General features: G+C 29.6%; 1 protein-coding gene across 1 annotated transcript; it reads right to left on the bottom strand.

Moving 5' to 3' along the window:
* Positions 1 to 13011: 13011 nt before the first annotated feature.
* Positions 13012 to 17865, bottom strand: LOC126555259 (uncharacterized). Its single transcript, XM_050210205.1, has 4 exons — positions 17642 to 17865; positions 17141 to 17567; positions 16421 to 16705; positions 13012 to 13017 (listed from the first exon to the last, which is right to left on the bottom strand). Exons 1-4 carry the CDS (start codon positions 17863 to 17865, stop codon positions 13012 to 13014), a joined length of 942 nt encoding a protein of 313 aa, XP_050066162.1.
* Positions 17866 to 19235: the final 1370 nt, after the last annotated feature.

The raw sequence follows: 19235 nt of genomic DNA, 5'->3' as shown, positions 1-19235 counted from the left end.
TAGGACCATTACCAAAAACTTTATTAGGAAATATGTATATACTAACACTACAAGATGAGTTATCTCGTTACGCGTTAGCCATAGCATTATCGTCCACGGACGCACCTACTGTAGCACAAGCATTTGTCGAATGTTACGTATGCACATATGGTATTCCAAAGTCGATTTTAACCGATTGTGGAACCAACTTTCTATCCGATGTTTTTAAGGGCATGTGTAAATTACTAGACATAAAAAAGGTACAGACAACTGCTTGGCATCCACAAACAAACGGTTTTCTCGAACGTAGTCATAAAACGTTAAAAACGTATCTACGAAGTTTTGTCGATAAAAATAGCAACTGGGATAAATTGTTATGTTACGCAACTTTTTGCTATAATACAACTGTTCACACTTCAACTAATTTTACGCCTTACGAACTCGTGTTCGGTACTAAGCCAAATATTCCATCAGCTTTTAATAAAGACCCAGAACCACAATACAATTACGATAACTATGTATTCGATCTTAAACGTATGATGCAGGAAGCTCATAAAATAGCTAGGGACAATTTAATTAAGAAAAAAGAAACAAACAAAACTTACTATGACAAATCTCTAAACGAAATTGAACTTCACGTAGGTGACAAAGTACTTATTAGAGAACATAATAAGAAAAACGTACTAAGCTTTAATTGGCAAGGGCCATACGAAGTGTTACTAGTACATGACAACGAAAAATAACAATACAAAAAGGTAGACGCGAGTACCGTATTCATAAAAATAATGTTAAACGGTATTACGACGATGAACAAAGTTCAAGTCAATAAGTCTAATCTATATTAACAATCATTTAGTTTTCAGTTTTTTTTTCTCTACTTTTCTATCCGCTACAATTTTTTTTTCTTTTATTTTTCTGTTTTAGAATTAAACAACATATTTTCCTAAAGGAACTTAGCGCCGTAATAGGACGCGAACAGCACAACGCTGATGTTTTAGTTCACGACGAAATACCAAATTGTTTATTAAAACATATCGATCTAGCGAACAAAAATTTACTTCAAACTTTTTCAGCTGAAGAAATTTTAAACATAACTAGAACACTAAACCATTTTACACACGACATGACAAAAAGCCAACGTCCACTTACAAAACCTTTTGTCATTACTTGAAAACCTATATAGACAATGCCGAAGACGCAACAGACATATTTGACTATGTTAGACTTACGCTTCTGTAATCTAGTCTTGTTCTAAACCTCTCAATCTGTTTCTTTCTGTCTATTATTTTCATTTAATTTTCTATTTCTACTTCATTTTATTTTTATTATTATTTTTTTTTTTTTTTTGTGTTTTGTTTTTTTTTTTTTTTGACATAAGTATTTTTTTTTGTGTGGATAATGAATTATAGTATTCAATACGCAGTCATGGATTTCGAGTTTACGAATCTAGGGCGCGACAACTTAATTCTTATATCAGGAGCATTAATGGGTCGACACTCGCCAGGTCTAGTTACGAAACTGGAAGGGCGCGCGTTGCTACTAAAAGAAAATAGAGTGGTTACGCCAAAAGAATGGAAAGACATGGTTCACCATTTAGTAAGAATTTTTAAAGACAAACCCAAAACATTGTACCCAGTACTTGCCCAGATATATGACTCGGACCACTCAACTGAAACTAACTTAACTAAAAAACAAATACTTAACTTAATAAAAAATTACGATGTGATCGTACTATGGGAGGGTAGTACAGACATCAAAATACTGGACGCTTTAGGGGCACCGCACATCGCTCTTTCAATGAGGGGATGGGACGTTGACTCCAACGGAAAATTTTACTTACAACTACTGTACGGAAAAACAATTATAGTTTCACATTATATCGGGGATATAACAAAAAACGGTCGTGCGCTGTGTCTAACAGAAGCACACGGTCTAACTTGTGGAGGGGATCATGGGTGTATAGAAGCACATAACCCCGTAACCGATGTAATTTGGTCTGGATGCCTGTTTAGATATCTACGACTTAGATATAGTGTCCAGATAGATGACGCTATCATTGGTTAATTTTCTTTTATATAATATACGTATTCATTATTTTATTAAGCCAACTCAGCTTATATTGGCACTTTTTTTTTATGGAAATGGGTATATTATTTTTTTATATTATTTTTTATTATTATTTTTTTTATTATTTTTATTTTTGGGTTTAATTTAGTAAAATACAATTTTATTTAATATTTTTACTTTTTGGTATATATATATATTATATATAAATACAACTTTCTTTTAGTAATAACTGATATTAGGTAGTTCATAACAATTTACTTTAACGATATAGTAAATGAATAATCAGTTTTATTAATTTCAAACAACTTTCAGACTAATAATGTTAATGATACCGTTCACGTCGGGAACATTAAGATTCACAGACGAACATTTAACTCAACATTCCGGTATCTACTACGAAAATCGCGGACCGTTGAAACTTATAACTTCTCAATGGGACCTTACTGCATATATTAGTCTCACTAAATATAACGAACAATTTGACTACATAAATATTATGATTGAAAAAACAAAAATATTATGTGTTACACATATGCATAACCCAGTAACAAATAACTTTAACTGTAACGGTCTACTTACTGTAGCCGACGACATAATTAACAATTTACAACATCAAAAGACACAAGTTTTAGATTCTATAGGACACGTAATTAGTAAACGTAATGCTCTTCTTAAATTCGCAGCAAAAGCAGCTAGGTTAATTTATGGAATATGTAACTTAGAATGCATAAAAAAGTTTAACTTTAACATAGGAGTAGCACAAAATACCTCACAATCTAAATTAATTAAAGAACAAATTAAAGTGGTTCAACTAAACCATGATATAGGAACAAACAAATATGTTAATATGTCATTAGAAATAAACGAATTAACAAATATTACAGATGAGCAACAGGTTAAAAACTACTTAACAAAACATTTTATACAAGTTAATCTATTAATTACAAAACATATATTGGAAACAAATACGTTACTAGAAATAATACATCAAGCAAAGATAGGAGTTATTCACCCAAGTTTAATAACTCCACAGAAGTTATTAGAACACGTTAAAGATATTAAAGTATCATTACCAAGGGGAACTGATTTACCCACTGACTTAGTCATAACTAACATTTATGAACTGGTGAAACTCTCAGATATTGCTATTTATTATGCTAACGACAACCTAGTTTTTATAATTTCTTTACCTTTAATTTATCAAAATGATTTTATTTTATATAATTTAATACCTGTACCAGTATGTACTGGCAACGATTGCGTTTATATAAAACCTATTAATAAGTATCTAGCTATAAGTAAGTCTAAAGAACATTATGCAACCTATGATGAATTTTACTATACTCATTGTAAACACGCTAGAGACTTCCTATTATGTCCTGAAGTTAATCCTTTACATCCTCGTAACATTAGACCCACATGCGAAGTATTACTATTACAGGATCCACCAAAAGTTCCAACCAATTGTGAAGTAATGCATGTTCAAATCGGTACAACTATCTTTCATAAAAAAAGATTCAAAAATGAATGGATATACGTAACCAACTATGACGTGTTATTCGTTACCTGTGATGAAGACAAGGAATCAACAAGCCATACAATCGAAGGAGTAGGAGTAATACACTTAAACGAAACTTGCAAAGGTTTCGCCACAAGAGACATATTATTACCAGGAAAAATTGATTACAGATCTGAATATGCAGATTTTAATCCAAAATCAATAATAGATCGTAACCAATATTCACCACGAACAGAGACTAACGGTTTAATGAAAGACTATCATGTAAAAACAAATAACATGGACGACTTACACTTAGTGTCTAACTCAAAAAATCAATTGGACAGTCAAAGCAAAATCAACATAGAAATCAAGGAAATTCAAGACATACAACAAATGTTTAACTATGCATTATATATAACCATAAGTTTTGTCGCTATAATTATGACACTGATGATAATACACAGCATAAAGACGAAATTAACGAAAAAATGCAAAACCCAATTTTCAGAACATACTCAAGAGGAAAGCCAAGAGCTTAATCCACCAGCAACAACAAATCAAAACGAAGACATAATTGAATTTCCACTTACAGCAAGAAATAGCCCGGAGCCCCACTATGCAAATTTACAACCTTACGGTTTTAAGTAAGAAAGTCGGGGACTTCCAGCTTCGAGGGGAGGAATGTAGTAAGCCGACGGAGTCGTCTCACTATTTTTCTATTTTAACTCATTTACATATACTACGAGGTTCTGCTCATTTAAATATTTTATTATCATACTCGTAGCGATACGTAATTAAATTTGATGGCAATTTCCAAGAATCAAAGCGTATGGGAAAAAACAGCCACAAACAACTTTTTCTTGCCCTTTTGACAAACAAGCCATGCACATAAATCATAGATGCGCACGCCTTGGTATAATAGCACAACAAAAGTCCAATCCAGGGTTAAGTGTCTTGGGCGCAAAACCACTTTTGTAGCTACAGTGACAACATTCTATAACACACCTTTTTGTCCATTTCCTAGTCTCTATCATGTACAACCAGGGGGTACAGAGAACCATATAAATACAGGTCTCTGTCCGTCTTAAAATTTAGAATTAGTTTCACATTCGCATAGAGCTAGTCTATGTCCAAATTTTATATTAACTTTTTCTCGGGCAGCTACTTAACGTGCTGTCCTCAAATTCTTATACACTTGTTTTTATTGTAACAAATTATAACTTTAATTTTAATAAACTCTTGTATTAACATTGTGTCTTTGTCTCACTTTTAAAACCCGTTATCTTTTCCCGACAACTTGATCCAACTGCAGATGTCAAGCACTCATTTATAAACGATAGTGAGAGATCACTACAATTCGTTAAATTGTAATTATAATCTTAGTACAACTTGCTCTACTAAATGTATTATACTTGAAAAGGTAAATGAAATAAAATATCTTGGGAAAATTGTTGACTATAAATTTAAATGGGAAAGTCATATTAATTATATTAATAATATTCTGCGTAAATTCTTTTTCTTCTTTAAAGAAGCAAGATACATATTTAATATAAATTATAAAAGATTAATTTTTTTAGCATTAGTTCAATCAGTTTATTCTTATGGTATTTCTATTTGGGGAGGTGCTGCAAATAATGTTTTATCTAAACTTATAGTTACTATTAACTGCATTATCAAATTTTTACTAAATCTTCCTATGACAACTAATACCTCTTCAATTTATAAGGAAATTAATGTAAAACATTTAAAATGTATCTATAAATCATCAGTGCTTGTCCAATTGTATAAACATAAAAATTTAATTACATTGCTAGATCATGAGCACAATACAAGATATAAACAAAATATTAATATACTCCTACCAAACCTTAACAAAGTATTTAGTCAACACAGCATGTTGTATACGGGTTTGAAACTATGTCTTCACTAAATATTAATATTAACAGCTTTAATAATGTATTATTATTTAAAAATTATGTAAAACATTTAGATTTAGCTAGTCTATAATAGAATAATTTAAGTATTAATTGTTTTGGTTTTTATGTTAAACTCTATTTCAATTTGTTTGTTTGATTTTAAATAATTAATATTCAATATTTATCCAGTTTGTATTAACTTTAAATAATAAGAACCGTGCCCCCAGCACAAGCTTTGCTTATAGGGGGTGCTGCAATATTTTAATCCATTTTTACTGTAATTACTATATATTATATTCCATTGTTGCAATGTTTAATAAATAAATAAAATAAATAATATAATATATAATAATAATAATGTTTGTTATTGTTTAAGTTTAAGTAAAAGTTTTACATTTATCAACAATTTAACACCAATTACTATTATTAAAAAAATGTATATTGTATTATTATTTTTATCAAAAGTAAATTAAAATTATAAAAATAAGTTGATGTGATTTTTGGGCTTGTATTTCCTTTACTAATAAAGATATTAAATTAATATAATTAATATAAAATTAAAATATTTGTTTAAATTTTGTAGGTAGGTATGGTCTGCGGACTATAGGTTGGTGGGAAGGGGAACCTCTGATATTAAATATAATATGGTATATGTATATGACGGGTTTCAAACACATTTAGTTGCAGAAATTATTAAAAACATATTTTGTATTTTCCAATTTTATTTAGGAATTTAAATTATAATGAAATATAAATATTGTAATCGCACCGTCGCGGAGCTATCGAAATATTATCTATAGCTGGCAGCGCGACACTTGCGACGTGAATGTTTACGCTGACTTGCCTTATGTGTTTACATCATTGACATAATATAAATATATTATATTATATTATATTATTTTATATTATGTCAATGGTTTACATGGACATGGGTACGTGACAGGTTGTAATATAAATAATAATATAAAACACAGAATTAAAACGGTGTGCGCGTGGGCACTAAACAAAATTATTATTGTACTAATCGTATTTACAAGTTATGAACGGAGGGGGGTATGATCATACCGTTACAATCGCCTGAAGTACGGGAATGGAGAATACAGTTTAATATACATATAACAAACAAAATCTTATCTTGTTAACGGTGGTGATAAGGGCACAGATTGACAACAGTGTCGCAGCTGACTCCGACCTGGACTCGGCGGCGAATGACTGGGTACCACTGTGACAGCAACAGCAACGGGCAGAGACTATTGCACCGAACGGCGCACCGTCGACAACGGGGTTGGCACACCTGCGTTGTACGGTGCTCACGGCGTATCGGCGAACAGGGCCACGGTCATAGATATTAAAGAATGGATAGGCCATTTGTGCTTATCATACGGGCATGAATTAGAAATAATTTTGAGGTTATAGAGGTCTTAACAGAATTAGGATTAATTATTTAAAAATTATTTATATTATTATACAATAAACATATTACATTTTATAATAATAATATTTTAATAATTTATAAATTCCAATATCTATTAATTATCTATACATCCATCAATGATAATAATCACAAAATATAATTTATGATAAGACCTCTGCTAGAGTGAGAGGCATTAATAAAATCTGTCTTTCTCTCTTCCCCATTCCGGCACACTTCCCTCTATACGATTAATATAGCGATGGCCTATCCATTCTTTAATATCTATGGCCACGGTGAGCGAAATTTTAAAACATGCTACGCCTGATCATTTAACCAATGATCTGCGCATGCGTGTGGACTTCTTATTTTTCAAGTCATGTGTCTGATATCACAATATATTATGCGCATTGCGCATACGTAATATTTATATTTGATAATATTATGATTTGCCGCCAGAATTCATATAACATTATAATAATCTTGAACAATGAACGTGAATTAGTTGAACTACTACTAGACACTAGTACAACTGTCTATTGTTCTGTGTTAATTTTAAAGTGTAGTTTAATCATGAATAATGAAAATAAAAAAGAAAAGGTAAGTAATTTTCTGTGTTTGGAATCGTCCTATTCTATAATAAAACGATAAAGTAAAAAAAAAATTGCAAAAACCAAAATTATTCCTAAGTTTCCTACGTATTATACTTAGATAGCTTTAATAATCATAGCTATCCATGGGTTGTTAACTAAAAGCAAAAAAATTAAATATGCGGTTTTCAGCTAATTAATAGAAAAACAGAATGAGTTCTCATGAGTCGTGACGACAAAATAATGCATGCAACTAGTTTCTATATTGCTGGTCGACCAAATGCTGCTTATTATAATATATCTCAACAAAAACTTAAATTAAAAAGATTTGTATTATCATTTATAAAATTATAAAATAAATGTTTAGTTCTGTTGTAGACAGGTCCTTTGACCTTTCATAATTCTAAGACCAACAACTTTATTATAAATCACACAATCTATAAAAGTGTCTATATTATAATATGAATACTAAAAATATAATATACAGACATATAGTATATAATTTAAGCACTTAATAGGATATGAAATATTAGTAGAAAGCATCTAACTATTATGAAATTAACCGTTTCTTTTATAAATACTAATAAAAATAATTCTGAACTTTTTTTGAAAATTAATTTTGTTTTTGGTTTTAAATAAATATTTAGCTCTATTAACATGAGATCATCATGTTTTTATAAGATTAATTTTTAGAGATTTCAGTTAAAAATTCTACACATCAAGTAATTTACAAATATATGCAAGGTTGATATAGAACCTAATACATTTTATTATTTCATTAAATTTAATACCTGGTGAACTAATAACAACTAAATGTAAAAACAATTGTTTCATTTTCAAATAGCTTAAGTAGGTATTAATAACATTGAGTTTTGCTTGTGGTATTCTTATTAACTAACATAATTTTTATTGTCTGAAGAAAATTATTAAAATATAGAATAAGCATAATATAATATGTATATATTCTGAAAAATGAATGTATTTATATCATATATCACAATTCAAATTCATATTATATTACCTATACTTAATTGTTTTATTTTTATATATTTTTTCAGACACTGTAGTAAAATACAAGAACAAAATAATGCTAATAAAAAAAAAATATTCTTTAATTGTATTTATCACTAATTTTATTTCGTAAAAATCTATGTTAATTTTAGTTATTTAAAATAGAAAATGTTCAGTATTTTAATTATTGAAATTTCTTTTCAATAAGATTTATAATAAATAATTTATTTATATAGTTTGATATTTATTTATATTACATAGATTATAGATGTGTTAATAATTAACATGAATTATATATTTAATTATAATTAATATTTTATTGTGTCTAAGTGTCTCATGTATATAAATTTATGTTAATGCATTATATATTCATATAAATAGTATGCAGATAAGTATAATATTTCATATACCAATGAATAATTTTATTTAAATTACAACAAACTAACTACTAAAGTCATTATTGTTGCAGCTTTAATATGTTATTTTGTCCAAATTTAGTATTAGATAAGAAAATACTTCCAAAGATTTTTATTTGTTACCTAATACAAAAATAAAAAAATTGTCCATATCAGGGCCTATTATTGTTTGTTATAGAAAATTCATTATGTGTAGTTTGAAATTCTACATAATAATATATATCTGTGTAATGATTAATTAATAAGACGTCTATATTATTAATTGTAATAACAAATTACAAAGTACAATACTTGTGAATTTTTATTTAAATTTTAAACCTACCTAACATGTTCAATATTTGATATGCTTTGATATTTTATAGGATTTTAATTGTGATGATTGTGGAATTAGGTATAAATATAATCATACTCTTAAAAAACATCTATCAGTGAAACATAACATACAAAACATTAATGCTAAAGTGAAACCAATAAAATGTAAAAAATGCAACAAAACATTTACATTAAAGACAAATATGATACGCCACATGAAAACTTTACACTCAGAAATAATTAATGAAGCAAATGAATTGACTTCAAAAGTAATTTTAAAATAAAAAAAAATATTCAATAATCATAATTTATTTATAACATTTAAATTGACAGTCTGTAAAAAATATCAAAAATGACAATTTATTAAAATCAGAAATGTTTCAAAAAACAAGTCAATCTATGCATTATAATTTAGAGGTATAATTAATAATTTTAAGTCAAAATAAATTTAATAAAATATATACTGTACATCTTTAAAAATATATTTTAATTTTTTATGCTATTTTCTCTTTTGTATAATTATATTTTATTTAAATATGTATAAAATATTAATTTTAGAGTATAGTTCCTGATGGATATGACTATACAGTAATTGAATACACAAGCTTAGGAGAGGAACAGTTCATAGCAAAGTTTGTTATAAACAGTTTTGGAGTTGATAATATAAATTCTTGGTTATTAACTATGAGAGAAAAAAGTAAAATAACATTTTTGTCCACAAGTGTAAGAAACTCTAAATCTTCTGAAATAATTTATAAGGTAAAAATAATAAAATATTAGGAAACTATAAATACAACATAAAATTATGCTAGTAATTCTTATTTTTATATATATATATTTATTGTATTGTAAAGAAACGTTTTCGGTGTCATCATAATACAAGACCAAAAATAGGTACTACTCCAAGTCAGAAACATTACAATTGTAAAGCTGCTTTAGGATTGAAAATTATTAAAGATTTAAGGTTTGTGAAATCTGTGTAATTATTAATTTTAAAGTAACTTAAAATTTTAATTTTTGTTTTTATGCCTATTCACAGAAATGATAAAGTTGGTTTAAAAAATAATTTACCAACTAAAGCAGAAATTTTATTAAAACACACACATAATCATGCAATTTTAAGGGCTGAAGTTCTTAAACACAGAATTCCATCAGATGAAGTAAAATCTAAAATTTTGAAATTGTTTGAGGAAGGTAAAACACCTTCTAAAGCACTTTTTGCTTTTAAATCACAATTAAGAGTTGAGAGAGGTAATAATTATTATGTATCTGCTGGTGATAGAGGAGAATTACCTGACCCACAATGGGTTTACTATTTGTATTACAAAATGTTTAAAAAAAATTTTGGAGTAGCTCATGGCAATGACATGATGGTATCTCTTAATGAAGCCATTGAAGAGTATAACAAGGAATGTAAATCAAAGGTAGCTGCAATGAAAATACTTGACGATGGAAATTTTTCCATAGCAATATTAACACCCTTAATGAAAAGAATCAGTGTAGGCTTCGAGGAATGTGGAGAGATACTTTTTATTGATGCATCAGCCAATGTGGATAGATATGGTTGCAAAGTGTTTATGATATACACAAACAGTTGTGCTGGTGGTCTTCCTGTGGGTACAATTATTTTGACAAGTGAATCAACTTCTGTAATTTCAGTTGGTTTAGAACTGTGGAAATCATTATTCTCATTAGATGCTTTAGGAGGAAGAGGTTTAGTAGGTCCCAAAATTTTTATGTCAGACGACTCAACAGCTGAGAGAAATGCATTACATGAAGCATTTCCTCAGTCAGAACTTCTGCTTTGTATTTTCCACATACTACAGGCCACATGGAGATATTTATGGGATTATAACCATGATGTGCCCTTAGATTATCGTCAAACCTTATACTTGGAAATAAAGAATATGGTATACTCAAAAAACAGAGATGAATTAGAAACTACATACAATAATGCACTTCAAAAACCATTAATAAAACAATTCCCAAAGTTTGTTAAATACCTTCAAAATTTATATCAAAGAAAACAAGAGTGGGCACTTTGTTTTCGAAAAGGTTTAATTACACGGGGACAAAATACTAATAACATAAGTGAAGCTGGGATAAAGATAATAAAAGATGTTATTCTGGATAGGACAAAAGCTTATTCTCCAGTCCAGTTATTTTTTTTCATTGTTAACGACTTGGATGCTTTTTATGAGATAAAACTTTTAGATATCGCAGCTAATAGACCCCCACAATACCTTAAAAATAAAATTAACATTAGTAAAACGTTAAAAACTAATTTATCATATAAAATAAGTGATACACATTGCTCACTTTTTGAGGTGAATAACAAGATACGTAATACTCAATACACAGTGGATCTAAACCATGGAATATGTTCTTGTCCCCAAGGAAACACAGGTTTTCCATGCAAACACCAAGTTTTTATTGCTAATGATTTAAATATTGATCTTAATATTTGCTTACCTATAACTGAAGAGACAAGAAAAAAACTTCACATTATAGCTACAGGTTTTTCAGACATTGAATCTGGATGGTATGGTCCATCAAAAATTGAAAATTCTAATACAAATAAACTGGATATAATCCAAACAAATAAAATAAATACAGCAACAATGAACAGTAATAATCAATTAAGTTACCAAGACACAGACACAAGCAAAAGTATAAAATTAATTGAAGAAAATCAACCTAAAAATCTTCTAGAAACACCTCCTGCCGAAGATTTTGAAAATTCTATGACAAATTTTAATGAAGTTATTGAGAAAATGAAACGAGCTTTTGAATCAGACAAAGAATATTTTTTACCATCAATGAAATCTTTTGTTAATTCTTTTCAAACAAATGTCCGTACACATGCGAGCCTAAATTCTGCTATGCAAACTTTTGGAAAATATTCTGGATTAAATCCAAATTCAAAGAAACCCAAATTAATGGGCACTAAGCAAATAGGAGTTCAACCTACTACTAGAGCTAGACGCAAAACAGAAATAAGTGGTAGAAAGAATTTGGCAGCAGGAAGAAATCCAAAATGGAAAAGAACTATGGAACATGGATATGTACAGAAAATGACACCAAGACCTCAAATTAAAAGAAAACCATTTGATCCAACACAATTACCTTCAAAAGTATTAAAAACACCTCATTCACTATCATATTGTGTAGAAAATAATAAGTCATTAGGAGCCACACATAGTGCAAAGTAGTTCTTGTAGTATAACTATAATTTTAAAAAATTAGATAAAATTTCAATAAATGTAAAACATTCAAGTTTTTAACCTTTCGTTTAATCTCAATAGCAAGTGTTTAATTGAAATTTGAATTAATATGTAAATATTAAACAGAAATTAAAAAAAAAAAATAAAACATATTCTGTAGTACTGATAATAAACAATCCTATATCCTTAAACCTGTTTATTAGGATTAATTGAGACTAAAAAAGGGATGTTGCTGACTTGGGTAAAATACTTTTTAAAGTATTCAGAATATGTATTTGAATACTTTAAGACAATAATATTCTCAAATATTTTTCAAATACTTTCTTTTAGTAGGTTTAGATTTCAATAACAAATTTTTTTTTTCAATTCAGTATGTATCTATATTCTATAAATTAACATTATTATAATCTAGACATTCAATTAATATAATTAATAAGTAATAATTAGTAATATATATGAGTATAATATACCTATATAAAATAATATATCTGTGATATTTAAGTAAGTTATAAATTAGTTGTTACAAAAAGTATAGTCACAACCATGACAAAATAAAATAAATAAAATAAGTGATTTCGTCATGGTCACAGCTATAAAATTATTTAATATATAATTATTTAAATTTATATTTTAATATTAATTTTTATATATTTATTATTATGATTAAAATAAAATATTAAAATAATTATTATTTTCAAATATAAATATTACGTATGCGCAATGCGCATAATATATTGTGATATCAGACACATGACTTGAAAAATAAGAAGTCCACACGCATGCGCAGATCATTGGTTAAATGATCAGGCGTAGCATGTTTTAAAATTTCGCCCACGGTGAGAAACCACGTGGACACCCCAAATCGGACGATCGCGAACCACGGTGGATCGACGAACGGAGACGTACTCGACGAAGCGGCAAGCGGGAATGATATAACCCCTTAACGCGGTAGTAATAATCCACGCGTACGTGACGGAGGACGCCCACGGCCAGTCGATCGACTCGGTACAAAGAAGTACGAACGCGCACTACGGCGGATGAGACCTCGAGGTCGACTTTAACGGCGACGCGCGACGGTTAGCGAAAAAAAAAAAAAAACACGGTGACACACACGTGAGGTCGAAACGGCCGAGCACTATACCAACTCAAACGAGTGAACACGCGCGCACTGCACACGGCGTGTAAGAGAAAAAAAACCAAAACGTGGTTGACGGACGGATCCGGACGTTACAACGATACCGGTGGCGCGGGTGCTAAGAAAAAAATATCGACCGGCCAAGCACGGACGTGCGTGGTGAACTGGTTGACGGCGGTCGGCGATAGCCCGCGGCTGGAAGCGCGTCGTATATGCGAACATAGACGGGGGGAGGGGGACGGGGTACAACTTCGCGACCGTTCGACATCCGACGCGCCATACGGCGGAGCAACGGCGATGTCGCACAAACAAATATTATTTTTAATAAATCCTACTCTACTATTTTTTCTTTTATGACTTCAATATAATAGGTACTATAATTTATAATATAATTTTAATCCTGAACTGGTTCATAAAACGTCACTCCGATGTAAATTTGTTCAAGAATTACTAACGACAGCAATTAATCTTATGAAACATTTTTTACACATCGCAAATTATATTATGCATTTAAAGAAATTCTAATTGTTTGTGTGTTAACATTACTTATCCAGTTAAAAATAAAAATATTAATATAAAGTTACATCAATATTGTACTTACTTTAATTTTGGTGTTAAAAGCCGTGTAGGCGTAGTCAGTGTGTTGTGAAAGTACACCGTCGAATGGTCTAATTATTTTCGTAATTTAACGTGTGTGCCAAAATCGGAAGTTTATCTCTACTGATATACCTATGTCTGAAGTATCCTTGTCAATTATTTTTTTATTTATTTATTTTTTTTAATTATCATTATTGTAATTTATTACCTGTACTCACCGTATAATTTTACCCGTTTTCTACCGATGTTGTTCGATGTGGGTCTAAGTCATAGATACTTTTCATTGTTATACCTAATGTTTTGGCCTTTTGAAATTTCAACTGTCATATTAAGTAATTGGCGACACGCGCGACGAAATATCAAAATACATTTCTTTTGGACTTTCGAAATTGTAATTGTTATCTTAGTAATTGCTAACACGCGCAACAAAATATCAAAATACATTTTTTTCTATACCTTCCTTTCTACCTATAGTTATTGGCACCAACTCGTCGATTATATATTATCTGATTTAATGTGTATTTAGCAATCGATGTGAAAGAGACTTGTTTTCATACACATTTATATATCTTATAAATACATTGTTTTTCTGATGAGTAACTAGGTACTTAAGTTTATAATTTTAATACCTAGTAGGCACATACTTTATAGGTGCAATGGTATGTTTACGGGAGGTGATCCGAAAGATATATCATGTTTTAGATCCATACTTTGATTTTGAATGAAATTTATTTAATATTATTATTTGTATATTGTTCGGGCCACCTTCTTCTGTTTTAATAGTATTATAGCCCATAGTAGGGGAGCTTGCTTAATTGTAAATATCACTTTGCGTGGTATTTAAAGCTTGATAATACTACACAAAACTCAAATTATAATTATAATTTGGTCTCCATATTATGTTTTTTTTTAAATTACTTTTTTCATCATAAATCTACTCATGTCTCATATATTGATAAATTATTTATAATTATTTATAATTTATAATTATAGTTTTTCACAAATTATCATAAGTTTATGCTTCAATAATTTTCAAATGCTAAACTGAATATTATGCTCAGTAAAACAATTTGTGGGTCGATGTTTTTAGAAAAGTCACGAGTCATATATTTTTTGAAATTAAGATGTTAGTAAAAATGTATAAACTATTATAGTAATATCATGTGTTTTTGAGTGAAAAAAACCGTCTTTATAGTTGTAGTATTATTAGTAGGTGTATGATATATTTTAATAAATACTTTTTCTTAAATTAATTTATTTTTCAAAAATATTTATATTATACAGTTTTTATCAATTATTCAAAAGTTTTAAATAATTGTCTCATATGACGCTTTTGCAATCATAGATTCGTGTATATATAATATATTATATTAGTATCTATGTCAAGAATTTGCTCATGTATGAGAATAATTTTTTTCCTTTATCAAGTTGTGTAGCGTGTATGTACAATGTACATTGTACATTTTATGAATACAGCAATTAATTAAAATTAATCGCTGAAGAAAAGTCCGCTTTAAAAAAAGTTTGACAAAAAGTCTAAGCACATTATTTAGTTTTTAACAAAAAGTCGGAAAATACAAAATATTCTTAATAACTAATATTTATTTTTAAAATTTAAAAATGTCTGTACATATGGGTACGTAGGTATTATATTATAGTCCAGCTAGCGATACTAGAAGTTTGGCGGCCACGCTCCCGGTGGCATATTAACATACTGTACATTGCTACACGACCGCTGTTCCCTGATGGTATAAATCTACTTTACCGGACACCCTGTTTTTTTCAATTTTTTTTTCTCCAAAATACGTGCTTTTTCATGCTGAATTCAAAACTGTTTGAAAAAATTTGCGGAAATTTACCGTTCAAAAGTTATGGCAATTCAAAGTTATCAATATTACAAAATATGCTAAATAACTAACTTTCATTCGAATTGTAAATACTAAGTTGTAGCGCAGTGGAAAACACAGGACCGATATCCAAGTACATTTAAAGTTCGATCCCCGAAAAATGAGAAATATTTTTTGCATTTTTTAATATAATTTATTAATTGCGTTTTTATTTGCATTCCCTGCGCCATAAAAATAATATACTACCAGTTTTAATTGCATTTTTTCTAATACACTTGTAAATAAATAAATAAATAAATAAGATAATTATATTTTTTATTACAGTCACTCATAATTAGTATAATTATATAGTAATTGTTCTTCGTCCTCTTCGCTTTCTTCATCGTCTTCCTGTTGTTGTTCTTCACCCTGTACCTCAAGATCTTCTTCAAGATCTACGCTGTACAATGACCCAGCAGCATTAAAAAATTCTACGGTAGGGTCTAGTTCATGATTTCGACATTTTTTCATGAACATATATTTTGCCAGGTACCCACCGTAGAATTCTTTTTTTCTTTTGTAGTTAGGTAATGTAACTTTAGCATGGCGCCATGTGCTCTCAACTGTGTTGGTGTGTGCGCCTGTCTCAGGGTCTTTAAAATTTACACTGTGGTTAACTGTAAGATGGTTATAACCCTTTTCATTTAATCTGCTATAGGCCTGAAAATTTTTATTTTTAAAAACTTTATTTTTTTTATTTTTGTTTGGTTATTGCAGATATTGATGATTGATGGTTATAGTAAAGAAGACGTCGCACCCGCATGTATTGTCACCATACACGTACGATAGTAAATTTTTGTTTCAATAGTGTAGGTACTTTTAGTTTTGATATTAGAGTGAATTGACCTATTATCAAACTTTTAGGTAAAACATCGAAAAAACCAACGAAAATGTACTATGTCGTATTGTCATGTGAAAGCGGAAACGACACATGCGGGTATGGCGTCATCTTGAAAACATGTGATAAAATCGTGGTTGTATAAGCGGTTATACCAATCGATATGACAGCGACGGTTTTCTTTATTTTTTCGTATTTTTCTAATTTTATTTTATTTTGACCGATCACCCTATATTATAGTGCTAAATAATACGTACCTTCCAGCAATCGGAAATAATCGTTGTGCCTGGTTTTATCCATTCTTCGATTATGCGGACCAAAGTTTCAGCGCTTCGGTCTTCCACGGGAATTAGGAAACAGTCTCCGCTTCCCCGTTCATAACCGCCAAATACCCACTGTCCTTCTACTCGGTGTCCTCGATGGTATTTACGGCGTCCAAATTTGGATTCGTCTATTTCGACGACTTTTCCGATGCCTCCTAATTGTGTTTTTTTTTTAATCATATGATCGAATACCACTTCCCTGCAGAACGAACTCCAATCTACCACGGTTTGATTTGCTAAACGAAGCTGTTTTTGAATAACTAGGGAAGGACAGTTCATCGACCACAGATTCACAAATCCACAAATATTTAAAAGTGACAAGTGTGACTTATAGAAAAAAGTGTCTTTACGTAATGACGCACTGCAAAATTATTTTTAATTAAATTAATGATAATTAATAATAATTAATCAAACAATTATTCTTACACAACTTACCTGTAATTACAAGGTTTTGATTTTTGGTTTCTTTCTCTTATTTTGTCACGACACATCCATTTAAAATTATCAATAACGCTATTGTCTTTTACGATTTTCATAACATGGCCTCTCGGGCATTTTCGTGAGGCAGGAAGTACATTAAATTCTATTAATTTATTTATTAAAAAGAGTCCATTATCCATGGAACTCCACTCTTTAAAATCAAATAAATTAATAGCCATCGCAAAATATTACTACTGTCACAAGTTAAGTCACTACAGTTTGTTGTAAACAACTGTTTGACTATTTCGCCTATACTCAAATCGTACTTATTACTTACGATAAAATAGCAGATAAAGAACCTTTTTAATCTACTATTTTACGTGTCATATATACCTATGCGATTTTACGACTTCCCCCTTTCAATCTTACAATTTCTACATGACAATTCAATTTTAATCGGCCGAGCGAGCGCAGGGAACGAGTGACCACGCTCCGTGATACGGTGCAATTTGAATGCATTTTTTACTACCCTTTGACCTATTTTTGGTGCTTTGCATAACAAATCGAGGGATATTTTTATTTTTAACCGTCCGAGCGAGCGCAGCGAGCGAGTGACCACGCTCGGTGATACGGTGCAATTTAAATGCATTTTTTACTACCCTTTGACCTATTTTTGGTGTTTTGCATAACAAATCGAGGGATATTTTTGTTTTTAATTGTCCGAGCGAGCGCAGCGAGCAAGGGGAACACGCTCGGTGATACGGTGCAATTTAAATGCATTTTTACTACCTGTGACCTATTTTGGGGCTTTGCATAACAATCGAGGGATATTCGTTTTTATCGTCCGTAAAAAAAAAAAAATTGCAAAAAATATTTTTCATTCTTCGGGGATTGAGCTTTAGAGTGTTCTTGGTCACTGATCCTGTATTTTCCACTGCGCTACAACTTGTAATTTGAAATTTGAATGAAAGTTAATTATTTAGCATGTTTTGTAATATAAATAACTTCGAATTGCCATAACTTTTGAACGGTAAATTTCCGCAAATTTTTTCAAACAGTTTTGAATTCAGCATGAATGTTTGAACTGCATACCCACTGTACCATAGATTAACCAAAACATCATATTGATGTCCTTAAATAGGACATCTTTATAAAACAACTATTTGATATGATAAGGATGTTAAAGAAATATTGAATTTAACTTTAAAAAAATAACATCTGAATAATATACAACTAACGTTCACTACAAACATTTTAAAGTGATCTTAAAATTAACAGGTATTAGATGTTTATTAGTGACTGTACTTGGGATGTTGTACGTAGACATCATATAGAAGTTAATTTTTTTACTGTCGGTTATAATTTAATTTAATAACATCTGTCAAACATCTTTTTAAGATGTACTATACTGGTTTCAATAGCAAACAAATTTAACATTGTATAGATGTATAATGCTATGTTCATAGAGATTATTATAATATATATAATATATATATAAATATAGTATCGCGCAGTTAACTATTGCATTGTGATTAATTAATAATTTATTTATATACATATCCTATCGGGAAAAACCACGGCTACGATTATTATATTATTATATGGGTTG

Source organism: Aphis gossypii, unplaced genomic scaffold (genome assembly GCF_020184175.1).
Source record: "Aphis gossypii isolate Hap1 unplaced genomic scaffold, ASM2018417v2 Contig00770, whole genome shotgun sequence".
Taxonomy (NCBI): Eukaryota; Metazoa; Arthropoda; class Insecta; order Hemiptera; family Aphididae; genus Aphis; species Aphis gossypii.
Note: the sequence above shows the minus strand (reverse complement) of the source record. Positions and strands in the feature narration are given on the sequence as shown.

Coding starts and splice junctions, on each gene's coding strand:
- LOC126555259 (XM_050210205.1), bottom strand. CDS start 17,865: ATGGCTATTAATTTATTTGATTTTAAAGAGTGGAGTTCCATGGATAAT. Junction 17,568..17,641: donor TCAAAACCTTGTAATTACAG/GTAAGTTGTGTA, acceptor ATAATTTTGCAG/TGCGTCATTACGTAAAGACA. Junction 16,706..17,140: donor TTATTTCCGATTGCTGGAAG/GTACGTATTATT, acceptor AAAAATTTTCAG/GCCTATAGCAGATTAAATGA.